Below are 21,867 nucleotides of genomic sequence, written 5' to 3' on the forward strand. Positions count from 1 at the left end.
CTGCATATGGCATAAGCAAGTACATTCTCTCTTATCACAAAATCAGATTTCTACCTTACCACAGTTCTTCCATACGTAGGAAAAGCAGCCCTTTGGATTTCATATATGTTACGGTTTCCATGGTGATGGTATGCCACAGAGACATCTTGAAACAATATTCCCACAAGTTAGCAGAAATGTAAAAATGCTCTTTCACCATAAGTAATCCCATGCGCTATTCATTAATAGTCTCTCTTTTTCCATTGTCTTCAGTCCTTTTTATGTAGTCACCAGGTCCCATTAACATATAATAAAAGTCAAAAGCCTTTTTTGCCATTTGATCCTGGTTAATTTAAGTCTAGTTTTGAACAAATCACCTACCATTTTATATCTTAAAAGTATCTTAAAATAACACTCCATATTTGTTCATTGAGCAACACTAATAAGGATAATCCTTGTTCTCCCTATTTGTATTTTTTAGTGTGCTTGTGCAGTAGTGGTGAGTCCAGCAAAACCATATAGCTTATTTTTAGAGCCTCTGGACAATTTGGGAATTTCTACACTTGAAAGAGTAATAATTGATTTGTTTAGTGTTTCCTTGTGGGGCCTTTAGGGCATGTAGCTAAATTACATGCCCCGAGGGAGAAATGCAGAAATCCTTCTTAGGAAGTCCATCTTGGTGTGAAACTAAAAATTACAATAGTATTATTCCCACACGAGCAATTAAGATTCAGAATTGTTTAATGTCAATTCCTCAAATGTTCTTAAGGAATATAACTTTTCCTGTTAAATGTCCAAATATTCAGGGTGTTTTCATAGCTAGAGTTCTGAGTCATGTATATGTTTTGTGCTATAACTATCCTATTTACTTTTCATAATTTTAGTTTTAGATGGCATGCTAGCTGCATCAACATTGTCTCTGAATGATCATCCTGTAATTAATTAACATAGTATAGCTAAATTCTTTACAATTCTTCCCTTCCACTTTCCATTATCTCTGAAGTTAAGATCTATTGATCTTAACATATGTTGATAAATCCATTTGTCCTTTATTTTGCCATCTAAAAACACCTTTCCCGAATTATAGCAGCACAGTGACTTATTGGATGGAGGAACTCATTACAGGATCTATCAATAGGAGCTAGTTTACTGGGTGCTTCATAGCTAGTAAAATTATTTTCAGGGGTTTTGTGGCTGACCTTTCAGGATACTAACGCACTTTGCTTTTAAATAAATAAAAGTTATTTCAAAAGAGGTATGTAATATTTTATGCCCATGCTGGAGAACTCATGGCAAAACATTCTGCATCCTAAATTGGCCAGTAAGATTCCTCCAGAAATCTCACAGAACATGAAAGCAATAGTCCATTCCTCACTGTGACTTCCCAGTAAGAGATAATTTATCACAGCAGCTGAATGTGAAAATTTCATAAAATCATAATCACTTGTAAGTATGTTGTGTGAAATTCTATTGCATTAAAGCATTTTAGTTTACTGGCTGTAATTACATTTTGTAGCAGTGTATTCCAACTTATCTGTTTGTCAGAATTCTGCTAATTCTGTACTTTGTCCTCAGTCAACTACCAGTAGTTGATTGACCCAGTTTTTTATTTATTTAAAGTATATTAATGTATATGATGCTCCCCCCCCCCCCACCAAACAGGATTCAAAACAAAAAATGGCTAAAATACAATGATGACAGTTTTTTTAAAAAACAGTTAAATAAACTGCTCTTTCAGAATACTCCAGTCTGCCCTCTATGGCAATGGATTCTGCATTCACATCCACAGCTTGAAGATATCACCACTGCCAACTTGATTTTGTCATTTTCTATAAGACTTGTATTGTTGAAGGCTTGAATGCCCGTAATCACTGGGTACATAGGGATCACCAAATGCAGCACCCAAACAAAAATCAAGGAACATGAAAGGCACTGCTGACTACTTCAACCAGAGAAGTCAGCCATAGCAGAGCACCTGATGAACCAACCTGGACGCAGCATATTATTTGAGAGCACAGAAATGCTGAACCACTCTAACAGCCACCATGCCAGACGACACAGAGAAGCCATTGAAATCCATAAGCATGTGGACAATTTCAACAGAAAGGAAGAAACCATGAAAATGAACAAAATCTGGCTACCAGTATTAAGAAACTCTAAAATTATAACGGTATATAAAGACAACACTCAAACACAGGGGGGAACTCAAGACAAGAAACAATTGGGGACAGCTAATCACCTCTCAACAAAGGATTCCCCCAGGCAGGAACAAACCACATCTAAAAACTGTCAAGCCATCAAATGCTAATCAAGGTGGCCAATTGAAACATTCACACCTAGCTCCAACAGACAAGAGTTCTTTCTCCCACCCTGGACTATCCACAGATACATAAACATAATTTTCCTAGTTACCAACAGACATCACAACCTCTGCCAAAGATGCACCCAAAATATCAGGAGAAAATGCTTCTAGAACATGACCATACAGCCCAAAAAACCTACAACAACCCAGTTCTATAAGACTGTTTTACCTCCTCATTATACCGTATATAATGGGACTTGAACCATTATATATAATGTTTTGATAACCACAGGCAGAGGTCTTGGAACTAAATCCGAATACATACCAGTGGTCCACTATACTATACACATGCCATTTGCAGACCCTTTTGCACAAGCAGATAATCACTAAAAACCCATTTAAATACCCATGTCTTTACCTTCCAATAGAAAGAGAGCAGGGGAAAGGAAATGCAGCCTATTATGGAGGAGAATTCCACAATCAGATACTATCACTGTCACCTCCGTCCTATTCTTCAGTAAGATTTTGTCAAACCCCCACCTCACTCATTATGTTTTTGCTTTGTAAAAGCCAGCATTGATGTCAGTTGAGACTTTTCAAAATCTTCGCTGTTGTATGAGTGAGTGTGTAATGCTGCTAGTAAGAGAAAGCTAATGTTTCCTTCCAATAAAATGAAATTTCACCTCCTGGTGTAATAATGCTTTTCAAAAGCCTTCATTGACAGTACTGATTGCAACGTGGCAAGAAGAGGAAGAACCCCTTTTCTACAATCACGGATTAGAGATACAGAAATAAGAGGTGTGGGCAGTCCAGATCAGGGCCTCTTGAAGGTCAGTGGTGTACCCATGATTGACACCATTCTGGGGATTTGAGGTTTCAGTCCTAGAAAAATGTATGCATGGTAGGCAGATGATTCAAAGAGGCCATTTGACACATGTACATTTACATACAAAACAGTATGTCTCATCGACTTTGTAGCTTACAAAAGCGTAACATCTTAGTTTCCATATTGTTCTAAGCCAGACATACATCACTATTAAAAGCAACCTCCTGTGTATACCTACAACATTTTTATCATCTATATCTAAAGTGTATGTTTCCTTTTTAAAATCACATCATTTTTATGCTGTGACTCATTATTTTTAGAACAATGTGATTAGGAGGTTGCGTGTAGGTAGAACAATGGCCAGATTAAAATCAGTTGCAAAAACACACTAATGTATATGGATGAGGAAAATGTAATTTACTTGGGAATTTACAGCCACAGGTTGCCAAAAATGCTGAATTTGCTATGTACTATATCTTTGGGTTTAATTTCTCTCAAATTAAAATACAGTGTCTGGAAAATGCTCCAGGTTGATATGAAAAAGCTTACTCATATATTTTTCCTTGATGCTTAATAAGAATCAGGAAAATTCTCTTGATTGACCATGGAATTTGTCTCTCTTTATATTACAATACAATAATTCATTTTCTAAAGGTGTTCCATTGCCTCTTTAAAGCTTGCAGTGCAGTTCATCTGTATCATAAGGGGCTAGTGTTTCACAGGCTAACAATTACCATTTTCCTTATTGAAACTGTATTTTAAGCCACATATGCTCATTTTAAAAATATGCTGATCTAGGAAAAATGACATTACCAATTGGCTTGGATAGTATCTTGGAGTACATAACTCAAGATGATTCGTATACCAATCGTTCAATTCATGAATTAAGCTTGAAAGCAAAAGCCTGAAGCTGATTTAAATTTTCTTTTAGAAGATCGCATTTGAGTGGAAAAACAGTGCAAATTAATTTTCTCTGTAGGCAGTACAGCCGTGAGTTCTTACTTAGTGTTAACAAGCATATAACTAGCTTGTTATTGCTTTTGGGGACAGAATTCTTGGGAGGCCTCCAGGGTTAATCTAGGCAATGGTGCTTGCCCTTGTCCACTCCCACAGTTAGTGAGAATTATGTGAACTTATAGTATAGCTAGGAATGTTATATCTGATTGTCTGGCTTTCCTGACTATGACTTCTGGTGGGGGAAATTATCGTGAAACATTTTTTGCTTACTAAGTGAAATTCAAATACCCATACATTGGTCAATCTCCCTATCCAGTAATCAATTTCTTCTTTATTTGTAATTTGTGTATTCATTATCTATCTCTTCAATAATTCACTTGTTATTTGTAATTTCCGTCTTTGTTATATGTTTGTGGAAGAGAAATAATCAAAACAACAAAGTAAAAGTTTTACAGGTGCAACTTCTTAAAATTATGAAATCTAAAACATGGCTCATCTGGAGAACTGTATCTGCCTCCATTATTGTGCTTTATATTTGACAGATTTTTTGAAGAATCATAGAATCATAGAGTTGGAATAGACTTCGTGGGCTATCTAGTCTAACCCCCTGCCAAGAAGCAGGAAAATTTCATTCAAAGCATGCACACACCCCCACAGATGGCCATCCAGCCTCTGTTTAAAAGCTTCCAAAGAAGGAGCCACCACCACACTCTGGGGCAGAGAGTCCATTGCTGTCCATTGCTGAACATCTCCTAATGTTCAGATGGAATCTCTTTTCTTATAGTTTGAAGCCATTTTTCCATTGCGTCCTAGTCTCCAGGGCAGCAGAAAACAAGCTTGCTCCCTCCTCCCTATGACTTCCTCTCAAATATTTATACATGGCTATCATGTCTCTCAGCCTTCTGTTTTGCAGGCTAAACATGCCCAGCTCTTTAAGTCGCTCCTCATAGGGCTTGTTCTCCAGACCCTTGATCATTTTAGTCACATTCCAGCTTGTCAACATCTCCCTTCAATTGTGGTGCCCAGAATTGGACACAGTATAAGAGTAGAAGAGAAATCAGGAGATTTGTAGAATCTGTCTGATAATGACATGACCAACATGATTACTCTTTTGAAGAAAATAATTGAGGGGAGGGAATCCATATTTCCACTACTTGGTTACTGTTGTTTCTTTCTCTCCTAAAAATTCTCCAAGGGCTAGTAACTGATGGCTCATGGTTTGATGGTTCATGGCCATCTGTGGTCCACCACTTTAAGTTGCATGTGTTTAGAGTCATGGATGAATAATCTATTCCTCAGTTTTAAAAATACAGTTTTCATTTGCTATGTGTAATTAAATGTGCATTGTTTATAAGTTGTATAAATCCATAACTCTTTTGGTCTGTGTGATGATTTGTGAAGCTCAAAACTGCAATTGAAAAAATACTTAATATTATAAATTAAAAATTTAAACCAAAAAGTAAAGCTTACACTTGAAATATGAAATCAGTGTTGATGCTTGAACCTTATCTTTTATTGTTTGACTCAGGCATCAGTTTGAGATTGAGAAATGTTGGACCTTGATATCCCCTCGGGTTTTGTTCCAGGAACCCCGTGGATATCAAAATCCATGGATGCTCAACTCCCATTACATACAGTGGCACAGTAAAAATGGCATCCCTTACCAAAAAAAAAAAAGCAAAATTGGGGTTTGCCTTTTGGATTTTGAGGGGAGAACAATTTTTCAAGCTGCAGTTGGTGGGATTTGTGGATGCATATAGAGGACTGACTATATTTGCGTTGATATATCACTGTCTTCATCAAATAAAAATCAGCCATGTTGGTCCAAGAGTAAAACATAAACCCAGATTTAGGTAATACCTTTATTGGGGCCATCCAAATTAATAAAAGTATGCAAGCTTTTAAGTTCTCCAAAATGCTTCATCGGGTAAGAACTAGGCTTTGGAAAGTGAAGCTTGTGAATACCATATGGCTCCAGTCCCTTTTTTGTAGCTTTGGGTTTCCTTCCTTGGATTTCCCACAAATGCAACCACATATACTTTGACACCATCACCACCCTCCATTTGTGTGCTCTTACCTCAAAATACCAGATAAGATGCCCCTCAGTTACAGCAGTGTTGCTTTATTATGCACCAATCCCTGGTGTGGCAGAAAAAGAAAGCCAGTTTGGGGATTGGTGGCACAGTGCAGCTCTCTTTGGGTGCATATTGGAGTAAGCATTCGGTCCTCTATGCAGTTGTCCACCCTTGGTGAAAAGGTATATAAAATGGCAGTAGAGAAGTCCCAAGTAAAACCACATTCTGTAGTCATTGATTTACAGCAAAGAAAAGTCCCAAAATGGAGACCAGAGGAATTGACAATAAATATGATATTACTAGATTACTTCTCATGGGATGTAGATTCAATTAACGGGTAGAAGGCTGGCTGGAATTGATCTGAGAATATATTGCTCTGATGTCTGATTAAATTTAGGTGGTACAGTAGGTAAGGCAAAGGTCTATTGAAGCCTAGTTGTATTTCTTTATGATTAGAATGGGATTGAACCCTCAATGCAGTGTAATTAATTCAGTGCAAGATTTTTTTACTTCTGGTGGTAGATTTCAGTGCATTGATGTATTTTAAGTATTACATGAAAATCAGAAGTAGTCATCTTGGTCATTAAGTTTCTTTGTAAGATGTTTTTCCAAACTATACATAGAGTCGCTTATAAGAAGTGTAAACAGATCACCAATATACAGGTGTAACAGAAACATGATACTTGTACAGGCATTCCACAAGTTACAAACATCTTACTTACAAATGATTCATAGTTAAGAACAGGGGTGAGACAACAGGAAGTGAGAGAAATCTATGCATAGGAAGGGAGATTTACGCCTGGAAGAGTTATCATGGGGGGAAAGGTGTCTCAACTCAAGCTTTATGACCAATCCTTGTTTCCAAAACAAGCCATTCTTTTCCAAGTCCAGTTATCACAGGGACAGAAAGTGCTGCGAAATCTTCTGAACAGGGGTACAGACAGCAAAACAAGCACCACAGGGGTGTGAACCCTTTCCTATGCTATGCAAAGTGTGTGTGTGTGTGTGTGTGTGTATTTGGCTGGTGGTAAACTTCAAAAATATATCTGTCTCGACTTACATACAAATTCAACTTAAGAACAAACCTACATAAACAATCTTGTTTGTAACTTGGAGACTGCCAGTATCCTTATTGGCTGGGTAAACAAAATACTATATTGATAATTTTCTTAAATATGACTTTAGGCATGTCAGTGATAGTGGTCTATACAGTTAATGCTAGATATATATTGACCACCTAGGAAAATGTCGAAGGTGAATATTTTTAACAGAATCCACAAAACAGTGATACCTTTATTGGCCTATCAAAATGTACAGATTATATCATGCAAAGCTTTCAAAGCTTCAATGGTTTCATCCTCAGACCTTCACTGATTTGTCAATAAAGGTATCACTTTTGAATTTGGGGTTTTTGTTGTGTCTTACTGCATGATCAACATGGTTACTGTTTTGAAGGAAATAACTGAAGCCTTATAATTATCTCCCCCCTCCCCCCCCCCACACACACACACACTCCCCCCAGAAAGAAAAATTCTAGCTTGTTGAAGGCTAGCAGAGGAAGGACTGGAAGCTATGTAGGGTATAGAAGAAGGGAACTTCATTCCACTAGTAATTCCATTTAGTCCCTTTCCTGGGCTTGGAGGTGGGAAATAGTACAGCGCTAGGCTTGTTGTCAATGAAGTATGCATATTAATGAACAACAGATGCTGAATTCAAAATGCTAGAATTTGTCCTGCATTTAAGCAGATAAGGAGCTACATACGTATATTCCAGTTTAATCCTGTTTGAAATCAAAGCACCTGCACAACCAAGAAGCTGTTGTCCTTGAGAAGCTGTAGTATTCTAAGTGGTGCATTTGTATATTAGCCATTTTCTCTTAACAAGTAGTCCCATGCCAGTGTACATACGCATTTTCTTGATAAATGAAATGATAACTTAGTCCATTGGAATACTATCTGATTAGTTTAATAGTGGAAAACCTTTTTGAGAGTGCTATTGTGGGAATATGTAGGGAAGGGGTCCATTTCTGCTTTTGCCTTAAGCTGGTCATGCACGATAGGTTTGCCTTAGGATCACCATAAGTCAAAAATGACTTGGAGGCACACAACAACAAGAGGACATGATAATTTTGTTGTCCTTTGCCTTTAAGCTATCTATTGAAATGAAAACATTCTGTTGCATGACTATTTCATTACTTTCCTACCGGTAAATTGGGTTGTCCATACCAAAGGAGGTAGAGTGTGCTCTTTATCATTTCCAGAGGTCACTGCTAAATTAAAGGTGATAAAGGCTTGCCTGGGAAATGATGAGTGCAGTCTTCAAAGACATTGGAGTTTAGGAAACACAACTTCTTAGTTACTGATATGCTTTCCCGTATGTTAGAAGAAAGGCAGGATAAAATTAAATACACTTTTTATGTATACAGTGTCTGGTCTGCTTTAAGGCATATATTTGGCATTATACAGTTTTCTTCTTTCCCTTATTAGACTAGTTTTTCCATCCACTGTATTCTGTTTAATTATGTAATCTGCCATCTTTTAACATTTTCAAATAAAGGTTAGAGTTTTTTGTTACTTTTTCCTGAGGCAATTTCACATATTTGTATAATTTGTGTACACCACCCTGAGTCCACTCGGGGAGATAGGGTGGGTTATAAATTTTTATTATTATTATTATTATTATTATTATTATTATTATTATTATATAATTATTCTTTTGAAATTATATTTCTCTGAGCATTCCTTTAGTTTTTACTATGTATGTGATACAACAAAACCATCCAGTGTCAGTGCTTTGCTGTTAAATAGGAATGTTTCGACTAACTATTATAGATCATCAAAGTATTTAAGGTATCAATTTAATATGTGATGAATGAAATAAAAACCTGCCAGTTTCACCACTCTACTATTTAATTTTTCACAGCAGACATCTGTGGGCTACATTAAACAGTCCAAAGGTGAATTAGCTTCGTGAGTATGGGAAATGCTAAAAAGTTGCCTTTTTGCAACAAGGTAACACATTGTCTGAAGGAGATGTGGCAAAACCTCTTCTGAAGAAACCTTCTCTGGGTTCAACTGTATTAGAAACTAGCGACCAGTCTCCAATTTGGGCAAAGTAGTGGCTTCTCAATTCCTGGAATTCCTGAATGAGGTAGATTGTATAGATCCATTTCAGTCTGGTGTCAGACTTGGTGATGGGTCAAATGCAGCTACAGTTGACTTGATGGATTACCAATGTAGGGAACTGAATGGGGACAGGGCGGAATTTGTCGCTGTTGGTTCTGCTGGACCTCTCAATAACTTCCAATGCTCTTGACCATGGCATCCTTCCTAGTCGTCTCTCTGTGCTTTTAATGTGGGGCTGTCTTTGAAAAGCACTGAGAAATTTTAGTTGACTCAAAGTGCTTCAGTCGGATTTTTAACTGGGGGTGCCTACATGGAATACACAATTCCTTATATCAGTAGCCTGTGTGTTTCCAGGCACAATGCCGGCTTTTTGAAATATAATGCAATATATGCCTTGGGTCCAGATTATCTCCTTATCATTAGGGCTCTGAGATTGCTTGGAAAGGCCCTTCTCTCTGTACTACCAATTTTTAGGCCTGTTGGGTAGGAACAAGAGAGAAGGCCTTCTCAGTGACTGATCCCAGACTTTGGAACTCTGTCCTCAGGGAGGCTAAAATAGCCACATCTTTATTATCTTTCTAATGGCAGGGAAATACAATTCTTTTCCACCAGGCCTTCATACATTTATGAAGGTTGGGCTGTTTTTGAAGATTTTTTAATGGTTTCAAAATTATTTTAATATTGTTAATAGTTAATCTTCTAATTTAAAAACAGTTTTCTTTTTAATATTATATTTATACTTTTAATTTTGATTTTATAGTATTTTAAACTTGTACTGTTTTTCTTATGTTGTTAGTTGATTTGAATCCCATTAGCAGGAGAAAGATGGGATATAAATGAATAAAACCATCATCATCACCACCATAATCCCTGTTTAAGCCAAAAGAAAAGAAAATCCACAAAATATCTTTGTTGACTGACCAACATGCTCAAAACATAGCAGTCAGGCTTTTGAAGCTTCACTGGCTTCTTCAGCAGGTAAAAATGCTTAAAAACATATAAAAAATAACAAAATGATGGTATTGGGGTCACAAGCTTATATTTTGTATCACATGTTGTCTCTGCTGTAGCTCAGTTGGTCTGAAGGGCTCACAATGCAGGCAGAAACTATTTTCCCTCCTTTTTGATCATGTGAGGACTGAGACAAAGGAAATTAGCAGCAGCAAAATAGCTGTCTTGGGGTCCAGGGTGTCTCCTTTCCTTAGGCTAAGAACAGAACACTGGATTTCTTAAGCCTATATATTTGGAAAATCCCTTAAATTCTGTATAAATACTATAATCCGAATGAAATTTTTGCCTTTGTTGGATGTAGGAACCTCAGAGAGTTAAGTCCAAGTCTTTAATCCTACTCTTTTTTAGGATCCTCCTGTTATTTAGCTAGTGTCTTCAAATCAAGAAAGTATCTAAAATCTAGAGGAGAGATAAATCTTTACTGGCTAATCAAAATGCACAAAACACATTATGCAGGCTTTTGAAACTCCACTGACTTTTTCAGCAGACAAAAGATTTTTTTAAAAACATACAGGAAGAAAGAAAAAAGTGAATGGTAAAGAATTCTGCTTCACCTCAATTCTTCCGACTCTTAAGATAACTTTAAAAGAATATATGGCTTTAAAAGAAAATATGGCTTCCTTGTTGCCTCTCTCTTTCACCCTATAATGGATTTTAAACAACGTGGAATAATTTGTATGTCATCCTATGCAGTCTCAAAATCATTTAGCCAAGGATTAGTTAATCCCTTCATGCAGTTTAACTTTCCTTGTGTTCAGACAGTCATTGTGGTTAAAGAGAAGGGTGAATTGTGGAATAAATAGGTGTCATACGCTCAGGAGTTTGCTGATTGTCTAGGGACAGCAGGAATTCAGCCAATTTAATAGTGAAGCTTGCTGTGTGATAGCCTAGAACAAAAGCTAGTAGTAACTTTTGATATTTTTCTGTCTGATCGTGGCCTTTTTTATCATCATCTCAAGATGTGGTTTGTCATCACAATCTATTAGCTAGACTTCTAAAACAAACTATTTATGCTGCAGGTAAAATATGTTTTCTTAACATATTTTGAGTTTAAATTGAGTTTAAAATGACAAACATGTTATAGGATATAGGCAAATCATAGCAACCCCCCTAAGCTTAAACATTACAGAAATTTAAATGTGAATACTCACACTTAAACTCATAAATTGAAATAATTTGATGCTATGAGGTGTTGCTAGTGTGTCTTTTTATTTGGGATCTCAGAATGACTAAATCTTGGTTTTCAGCCTGCCAGCTGTCATAAGAAGGATGCTCTGCTCATAAATAGCCCTCATTTAGCACCTTCTTTGTGGTTACCAAGCTCTTTGCTATCACTGGTCTCCTAGTAACACTGACGAAAGCTGTAATTGAATTTCACTTTATAAACTGAGCTTGTTTGGCTATATTCCTGTATTAAGTTGATTTCATTTATTTTGAAGATGTGGCTTAGAATTACAAAGATGCAAAATACAAGAGATAATTTCCCATTCTGTATACAAGCTTTTAATTACTTTTTGGTTGCTCAATAATTTATTTTGCTAATGGATCATACAGCTAATTGGTTGCACATGTTATGGGCGAAACCAAAGTACACAAATAACTTAAATTCTTGAGGAATTTCAGTAACATAAAGCATGTTTAAATAGAAAGGTTTCAACAATGAAAAACTGACTTCCTTACTTTTAAAAAAGTGCAGACTTCTCTTTTTTTAATTTTTCAAAATATTTTTCCAGAGATATTGGCTGAAATGAAAGTTGTGAAGAAGCACCTGCTCATTCTTTCTTATCAGTTTAGTCTTCTACTTAAAATTGTTTTCACATGTACTGTAATAAGCCTGTAATCCAACTGTTTGTCATCTATAGACTTTACTAGAGTATGCAAACAGTTGTCTACTGGAATTAAGCAATACCTGTTTGTAATACCTTTCATTAGTGTACTACTACCTGTCCTGAATTTGTAGAATTAATCAGGATATATATTAAATAGTTGTTGGGTTTTCTGCAAACAGTGAAAGTAGTTTACCTTTTTAATAAAGCATATGAAATATGCCACAATAGTGATGCTTCGGGGAGGGTTTTGTAAATTTGTGGATTTTTCCTTCTGATTTCTGCCAGATCAAAGCTTATGCTATATGAAGCCTGTTGCTTAATTCTTGTCCTCACTGGGAGGAAAACCTAAATACAGGCAATCCCAAAGTTACAAACAGATAGGTTCTGTAGGTTCAAGATGAATTTGTAACTCCAGCCAAATATTTATTATATTAGCTTTGAATAGCATAGAGCAGGGATTCTCAAACCTTTTCAGCCATGGCGCCCTTTTTGAAGCTGTAGTTTCTTGTGGGGCCCGAAGAAATGTTTATATATTATATATTATATACTATATACATACACACACACACATATATATATTCAAGCATGAGCAAACTTTTTGACCAACATAAACTTAACATAGTTTCAATGAAAGATGCCAGGTGCCATCCAGTCCAACTCCCTTCTGCCATGCAAGAAAAGCACAACCAAAGCTCCCCAACTAATGGCCATTCAGCCTATATAATAATAATAGTGAAAGTAATAGAAGCAACCCCACGGGCCATCTAGTCCAACCCCTTTCTGCCATGCAGGAAAAGCTCAAGCACCCCTTCAGCAGGGGGAGGGAAAAACAGGATTTTGAAAACAAGCAAGATGAGGGCGAAAGGATCTGGGTAGCAAGAAAGGCAAGGAGAAAAAGCTTTTGGCGTCAAGGGGGCTAAGGGGAAAAGACTTTTTGTGGCGAGGGAGGCAGGTTGAAAAGACTTTTGGTGAATGTGAGGGAGGGGAGGAGCAGGTAATTGGAGGGGGGAGAAGCTCAGAGCCCCTCAGTGCTTTGTGGAGTCCCAAGGACTCCACAGAGCACACTTTGAGAACCACCAGCATAGAAAAAGGTTAATACCCCTGTGGTGTTTCTTTTGCTGTCTGTGCCCCTATTTAGAAGATTTCAACTCACTTTCTGTCCCTGTGAGATTGAATTTTGGAAAAAAAAAACCTGCTTGTTGTGGAAACAAGGATTGGTGATAAAGCTTCAGTTGAGACACCTTTCCCCCATGATAACTATTCCAGGAGTAAATTTCCCTTTTGAGGGGTAGATTTTTCACATTTCCTGTTGTCTCACCCCTGTTCTTTACTATGAGTTCTTTATAAGTTGAATGTTGTTACCCGTGGACTGCCTGAATATATTAACTGCATTCCACTTTTGTAGCAAAAGGCCTCTTTATTGTAAAGCGCTATATGTATGTATTGTACAATATAAATAACTAGCTAATATTTTATTATGTTTATTTTATGTTAAAGTTACATAGAAGTGAAAACTCACTAGTTTTATTTGTAGCTGACACTAATATTTCACAGTTAGGTATTATGAGTGAAATAGTAATATATATTGAGAGCTCTAGGTGTATGTATACATGAAACATGGCATGTCCTGAGATGGGGTATATTTTGTGGCTTGTGGATTCCCAATGAACTTTTATGGGTGATTCTTTCATAAAAGGCAAGAGGAAATACTTCACACAGCATATAGTTTGTTCATAGAATTGCCACCAAAAATTGTGATGGCTGTTGGTTTAGGTAGATTATTAGTGTTTGATGAATTCATGGACATTGGGAAGTTCCAGTGTTTCCACCCACACACTTGAGAGCATTTATACTCAGTGATGGTGAAGTAGAACATTTTGTATATTTAGAATGAATTATTCTTTGGAAATACCAGTGTTAGAGTCAAAATAAGGGGTACACACTAGTATCATGTTTTGTTTGTGTTTATGAAGAACGATGAAGAGCTAGATGGACCATAATCTGACCTAGAAAAGCAGTTCACATTTCAAAATAGAAATGGGAAAAAGTAGATTTGGGTTTACTGGTACATCCTTCAGTCTATCAATTTAGAAAAGGTTTTGAGTTGGCTGCTAATTATAGCAACTATCAGATGCACCAAACCTAGCAAAACTGTTTGAGGCATCAAAGTTTTCAAGATAAAGGTCTATCAAAGTTGGACAGAGTTGCCCAAATCTGCATAAGGCTATGTCTCTTGTAGTCCATAAATAGAATCATTGTTGCGATTCAACACCACCCCTAGTCTTTGCAGAAATCCAGCTACCTCCTGTTTACTGCAGACAAAAGTCCATTCTCCCCTTAGCGACAGACACAACTCCAAAGTTATGTACATACAAACCTCCATCATTCCTCCAGCTTTCCCAGCTCTATGACTCCCTTCCAACTGTGTGATACTTTGATTATATACAGCTATCTTTGGCAGGTCATTTTCTTTCAATTCAGAGGAAGGCATGTGCAAACTCCTTTTGAATAAACCTTGCCAGGAAAACCTTGTGATAGGTTCGCTTTAGACAGTGTTCTCAACCTGTGGGTCCCCAGGTATTTTGTCCTACAACTCTCAGAAATCCCAGCCAATTTACCAGCTGTTAGGATTTCTGGGAGTTGAAGGCCAAAACATCTGGGGACCCACAGATTGAGAACCACTGGCCTTGACGTTGCCGTATGCCAGTAGAAGAGTGTGAATAGCAGCAAAAAGGTTTAGGTTTCTAGAAGATTGTGGATTTCAGAATGAGGGTAGGGATCAGTTTGCCTTACAGGACAACCTAGCTGATGAAATTAAGGTAGTTTAAGGGGAAACCAGGAGTGGATTTAAGTTTAAAGGGGGAATCAGCTGTATTTCCTTATCTTCAAGTATTTACATACCTTTGCTAGCGGTTAATAACAATTAAAACCAATAATAAAACAGAACTAATTTTCAAAACAGTATATTAGCAGAGGTTTCCAGCATACCTATGTCTTACAGTATACATAACATTACTTGAATATCATTCAGTTTGCTACTTGCCTTTTTAGAATATCATCTTACGCTACTGCACAAGACCTTAGGGCAAGCAAATATTAGCAGTTTTCAAGTGCATGGATTTTTGAAAGGCAGGTTTGGAGTAGCTTTTCGAAAGAAAGTTTTAGATTAATTGAAGCACAGAATAGAAGAAGGCTTAGCCAATTGCAACAGTGGGAACGCCGTCATTTACATAACTAGTTTGCCAGTCATTTTGTACATGCTTAAATACAAAACTCTGGTATAACAGGTTTCCATATCCAGTTCCTTTGATTATCATCAGTGATATCCTGCCAGTTGTAAATGTATCGATGTGTCAAGTGAAGTTGCAGCTTTCCCACCCTTCCCATAAATCTATACCAAGAGTATAGAATTTTAGGCGTAATAGACAACTAATTTTGAAACCAATCACTGTAGCTGTTAAACTATCTGCTTGACCCATCACCATCCCCACAGTGCAGTAGCTCATACAGGAAACCGCTACTTCAGCTGAGTGTCAAGATAATAGTGAGTTATACAATTTCAGAGTTTCTTAGACATCTTGCTATTTTTTTAAAAGTAAGAATGAAAAGATCAATCAGGGTTTAACGTACAATTAGCTCTATAAGGAGACATGTACTTAAATATGCTCTTCACCTGTTTGTAATCTTAAAAACTCTTTGTTATGTCTTCATTCATACATATGACTCCAGCTGTTTGACTCCTTGAATTAAAAGAAAATATAACATTGCACTCCATCCTCTTTCAGCAAACATGTTCCAATGATAGCTGAGTTTTATTTCAACACTTAGTGATAGAACATCATGCTACATTTCACTTTGTTTACTTAATTTATATTGCGCCTTTCTCCTGGTACCCTTGAGGGTAGCTGTCTGGCTTCATGCCTTCATTTGTCTTCATCTCTGCCACTGAAATGACTGACTTTTTGTGACTGCTGATAGAGCTGATCCTACATGTGTACATAAATAATTTATGTGTATCCTGAACTTGAAAGGGATTTTTCCCCAGAAGCATAAGATACATGCAGCAGATGATGCTTTGCCTTTCAACAAATTGAAAGCTAGATGCTTTCAAAGGAGAACATTTGTTTGGTAGCAATAATAAAGACTGTTCAATAAAGGGTTATTTTATTATAATGGTACAAAAATTTTGTTGCTGCTTTCCCATTACCACCATCTCTTGCCTTTTCTGCAGCTTACAATAGTTAAACAAAGTTAAAAATCATAATGTACAAAAGTTAAAAGTGTAATTAAATTACTTAAAAAATTAAAACTTGTTAAACAGAAAGCATTAAAAGGAAAGCATCGAATAGAAATTTATGTAAGGGCTTTTCCCTTGAGCAGTTAGCCTTCTAGAACCTATTGAGACAAAAAGTTCTTTAACTGCCTGCAAAACAATAGCAAGGAAGGTTCTAGCCTAACCGCTCTGGAAAAAAGTTCTGGAGCCCTGGACATCCACTAGATGTACCTGTGAGGATGGTGGGAAAGATAGTCAGGCCTTCCCAGAAGTTCTCAAAATGGGGTAGGTTTGTATGAGAACATACAGTGTTTCAGTATTTTTTAACAAGAAAATAAGTATCTCTTATTCATCTTTCATAGTACTGCAGCTTTTCATAAAGATAATGTGTAAAGGAATTGTGATAATAATAGTAATTTTTACTCCTTTCAGATGTTCCTCCTGCAGAACAAGAAAAGCTCTTCATTCAGAAGTTGCGACAATGCTGCGTACTTTTCGACTTCGTTTCTGATCCACTAAGTGACCTGAAGTGGAAAGAAGTAAAACGTGCAGCTTTAAGTGAAATGGTAGAGTACATCACACATAATCGAAATGTGATTACAGAACCAATTTACCCAGAAGTAGTACATATGGTAAGTTTTTAAAATGAAAATATTCTTATTTTTTCCTTTTCAGTCAATTCTTCCCAATGAAAGTCGAGTTCTACATTTTTTCTATAAAGTTTGTTTTGTATTTCTGTCTTCTGTACTACAGAACAGTCTTTTTTAACTAAAATGTAATACAGTGTTCCCTCGCCGAAGACTCGCTGTTTTGCGGTTGGGGTTTAGAATTAATATTCTAAATCCTATCCGCGAAACAGCGAGTTCGCGGGCTGTGTGGCTGCCTGCTGGCTTCCCCACCTCGCCCTGGCAGCCATGGAGCCCTGCGGAAGCCCCGGGCAGCACTGCAAAGGCTGCTGGGTCAAGGTGGGGAAGCCAGCCCTGGACGATCCAACCAGCGGTTCAGCCAGGGCTGGCTTCCCCATCTCGCCCCAGCAGCTTTTGCAGCGCTGCCCAGGGCCTCCGTGGCTGCTAGGGCAAGATGGGGAAGCCGGCCCTGGCCGATCTGCTGGTTGATTTGGCCAGGGCCAGCTTCCCCACCTTTTTTTAAAAAAAGATATTTTTATTATATTATACACACTGATCAGTAAGCCAAATTCCAAGTGTTACACATATAAAACCTAAATAATTCAACAAATATTAAAGATATTATACTAATTTACACTGGTGTATATTACCTTATCTCCATCTTCCCACCCTCCCTCCCACCCTCCCTCCCACCCTCTTCAACCACAGTGTATTTCCAGCTAATCTTGCAGATCCAGCCACTGGTAGAGTCTTTGTGGTTTTTCTTTGATGTGATCGTTGGCTCCTCCATTTTTCACCCAGTTGAAGTAGATCTTCCATCTATTTGTAATGATCTTTTCTTTGTCCATTCTTGGTGTTTGCTTGGTCATAATTCCCGTAATGTCTAACAGCACTTGGTCGTACATATAATCATTCCAATTAGTTAACGTCCATTTCGATTTGTCTTTCCATCCCCTGGCAATCACTGCATGGGCTGCTCTTATTGTTACCTTAAATAACTCCTGGCAATTAATTATTATACTTGGATGATCCAGCACTCCCCAAAGTAGCAAATCATTATTAATTTGAATTCTTATCTGGAATATCTCCTGAATTTTTGCTTGTATGATTTGCCAGAATTTTTTATTCAGAACACTCCCACCACATGTGTGAATAAGTACCTTTTTCTTTATTACAATGCCAACACTTCGAATTCTTTCCTTTTAACATATAAGCCAATTGTTCAGGAGTTCTATACCATCTTAATATCATCTTTTTTTCTAATTCATTATATTTTTCTATTTTTATTTTATTCATGTTCCTAATTATTTATTTCCCCTATTTCTCTTGTCTCTAATGATTTAACTCCATTCCATTTATTACTTATTGCTCTAATCATAAACTCTTTATCTCCTACCATTAAATTATATATTTTTGCCACTGTTTCTTTACTTGTCTTTTCTCTTGCATTTAGCAATTTATCTACCTTTAGTTCTTCAGTGGGTTTTGCACCCTCTTTTTTTACTTTTTCCCAAATCCCTCTTAATTTTAACCAATTTTCTTTCCCCCCATTTTCCAAAAACTCTGGCCAATTAATTATCTCTCCGTCTTGTTTCCACATATCTTGTACCCTCCTTAATCCCTTTTCTTCTAAGTTATTTGCTAACCTTTCGGGGAGTCCCATGCTCTTAATAGGAGTCTTTCCTGATATTTTATATGCCCATAGTTTTTGCCATTTTTGCCAACAGTCATATGCTACCTTTCTCGGCCCTGTTAGATTTTCCTTTATTTTGTTAATATCTCTGGTGTATAGCCCGTATTTTCCCCATCCTAAATTTATTTCATTCTCTACTTTTATCCATTTATCTTCTCCCTTTAAACTTATTTCTAGTAGTGCTCTTAATTGCTCTTAATTGGAAAGCCTCATAATAACATTGTAGATTTGGAAACCCCCATCCAAGCATTCTCTTTGGGGTATATTGAATCTTTTTCATTATTCTGTTTCTCTTTTTCCCATATATCCATTCTTTCAAAGTGTTGTCCCATTCTTTTAATTGTTTATATTCTATTTTTATTGATAAAGTTTGGAAAAGATAAAGTAGTTTGGGAATTATGCACATTTTCAGAGCTTGTATTTTCCCCACCTCGCCCTGGCTCAAGGCAGCACTGCAAAGGCTGCTGGGGCAAGGTGGGGAAGTCAGCCCTGGACGATCCAACCAGCGGTGTGACCAGGGCTGGCTCCCCCATCTCACCCCAGCAGCCTTTGCAGCACTGCCCTGGGCCTCCGTGGCTGCCAGGCAAGATGGGGAAGCTGGCCCTGGCTGATCCGCTGGTTGGATAGGCAAGGGCCGGCTTCCCCATCTCGCCCTGGCAGCCACGGAGCCCTGCAGAAGCCCAGGGCAGCACTGCAAAGGCTGTTGGGGCGAGGTGGGGAAGCCGGCCCTAGCCGATCCGCAAGGCATTTCATTCATGTCTGTGTGTGTGTGAAAAACCACGATGTAGGGACGCTCTCTCGCTCGCTCTCTCTATCTATCTATCTATCTATCTATATATATATATATATATAGCATCCCAACATCGTGGTTTTTCACTTATTGCGGGTGGTCCTGGAATGTAACCCCTGCAATAAGTGAGGGAACACTGTATATATTGATAACAGGACCAAAAGAAATGGTATAAAAGCATACCTATAAAATTATCATAAAGAAGGAAGTTTGGACCCTCAGTAGAGAAAACACTCTCATGTACTGTCACCCACTGGAGCCCCCGGTGGCGCAGTGCGTTAAACCCCTGTGCCAGCAGGACTGAAGACCGACAGGTCGCAGGTTCCAATCCGGGGAGAGGCGGATGAGCTCTCTCTATCAACTCCAGCTCCTCATGTGGGGACATGAGAGAAGCCTCCCACAAGGATGATAAAAACATCAACTCATCCGGGCGTCCCCTGGGCAACGTCCTTGCAGACAGCCAATTCTCTCACATCAGAAGTGACTTGCAGTTTCTCAAGTTGCTCCTGACACGACAAAAACAAAACAAAACAAAAAGAAAACAACAACCATTGATCATATTGGATCCAGGAATATTTTAAAACTGCAAATATATGATCTTTGCAAGAAATCCATCATGTCTAACTCAGGAGGTAGACCTATGAGAGTCATCTCGTATTACCGCATGAAACTATTTTTAGTCAACATCACCTTGTTTTGAGTAGATCAGTTTTCATGTTACGCAGCCACATCTAGACCGTCATTAAATTGTTTTCCAATTCTCCTTAGAATTTGAAAGAAAGAGATCTAGATAGCAGTACTCCATTCCACATGTAATTATTATACTCCTATAAAGTTGGGTCTGTGTGATATTCCTATTGACAGATAAGTACTGAGAGAGAACAGCCTACAATATTCAATTTTTTTCCATGTCAAGAGCGACCTGAGAAACCTCTCTGAGATTTAAACTAAGGACTCTGAGCCCATAATTTTGGGTTACTGTCTCATTGCACCTATGTCTTTGACCAATTTTGTATTCTTAAAATTGTGACTATTTAAGTCGCTATAACAGTGAACGGAATGCTAGTACAGTGAGCCCTTGATATCAGAACCCAAGATGAAGACCAAAATCCATGGGTGCTCAAGTCTCATTATATTCAGTGTAGTAAAGTGGTGTCCCTTATATAGAATGCCAAAATCAAGGTTTGCTTTAGAATTTTTGAGAGGTGGAAGGAATGTTTTCAAGCCACAGATGGTTGAGTCTGTAGGTGCGGAATTTGAGAGTATGAAGCGACAACTGTATGGAAAGGAATTTGAAAGAGAAAATAATATTGGATTTGATAATTTCTTGAGAATTTTTGGTCTGACTCTTCTTTTCCCCTAGTTTATTTTAATTTGTCTTAATGAGAGCAAAGTTCTCTTTTTCTTTCCTTATTAACACAGTGAAGCATGTTTATTATAAAGTAAACTTTATGAAGTTGGGGTGGAACAGTAAATATACTTGAAGAAAGATATTCCTAAAAGCAAATCGTATCCAGTATTAGAATTAAAATGTCTCTGTGTATTTTCATTTGCTTTTGTAGTTTCATAAACTTGTGCAGAAATACTGTAATATAGGGGTTTACAAGTGCCAACACTTAGGACAAAATGATTTTAGTTCGCAGTTAACATGTTCCGCACACTACCACCATCATCCAACCCAACGGGAGCAGAGTTTGACCCAGAGGAGGATGAACCAACCTTAGAAGCTGCCTGGCCTCACTTACAGGTACATTGGAAAAATAATTTCTGTACTCCCATCTAAATATACAGGGACCAAACAGTGACTAAGGGAAAGAACAATCTGTTAGATATTTAAACTGCAGATGAGTGAATTGCCACACTAGTCTGCAACACACTAACCTGCAGTTTAAATATCTCATGGGTGGATTTTCCATTCAAGTCTGTATTTTATGGCTCTAGATTTATCTTAATTTTATATGATGTTAGAAAATGTTTGTCAAATGTATGCTCAAGGTTGTTACTTTTTTTTAGTCATAATAGAGTCACAGCTTTGATACATAATTTCTTTAAATATGGATAAGGCATATGGTATTCATTCATTTGTAAATAAAAACATAGTGTCCATATAACATTTCACTTTAGTTGTACATTGTGAGATTAGGAGTAAATCGCTTTAGGCCTATGTTCTGCAAACGGAGTGTCAGATAATATGCCACCCATTTGCTCCCCCCATGTAATGTCAAACATCTTTAAAACAGGAGTTCAGTTTGCTCAAATTATCTTCCACTGTGCACACTCATGCTGACTTTCTCTTTTAAGTCTTAGACAAACTGAAGTTTGTTGGTAATAGCTAAGAAATATAAGCAAGATCCTTGGAAATTGTAATATATTGGCATTAT

The 21,867-nt window shown here is 37.4% G+C and overlaps 1 protein-coding gene across 6 annotated transcripts in view; it reads left to right on the forward strand.

The window, feature by feature from the left end:
* The window catches only part of PPP2R5C (protein phosphatase 2 regulatory subunit B'gamma), an 89,138-nt gene that overhangs the window by 47,687 nt on the left and 19,584 nt on the right, over window positions 1–21,867 (forward strand). For 5 of the 6 annotated variants that reach the window (XM_060755222.2, XM_060755206.2, XM_060755214.2 and 2 more), the window contains 2 exons: window positions 16,810–17,009; window positions 21,123–21,233. In XM_060755222.2, the coding sequence (XP_060611205.1) occupies window positions 16,810–17,009; window positions 21,123–21,233 (311 nt within the window). Of the gene's footprint in view, window positions 1–10,219; window positions 10,243–16,809; window positions 17,010–21,122; window positions 21,234–21,867 lie in introns of those variants that run through there. The other variant, XM_060755248.2, reaches the window with a different exon arrangement.

Source organism: Anolis sagrei, chromosome 1 (genome assembly GCF_037176765.1).
Source record: "Anolis sagrei isolate rAnoSag1 chromosome 1, rAnoSag1.mat, whole genome shotgun sequence".
Classification (NCBI taxonomy): domain Eukaryota; kingdom Metazoa; phylum Chordata; class Lepidosauria; order Squamata; family Dactyloidae; genus Anolis; species Anolis sagrei.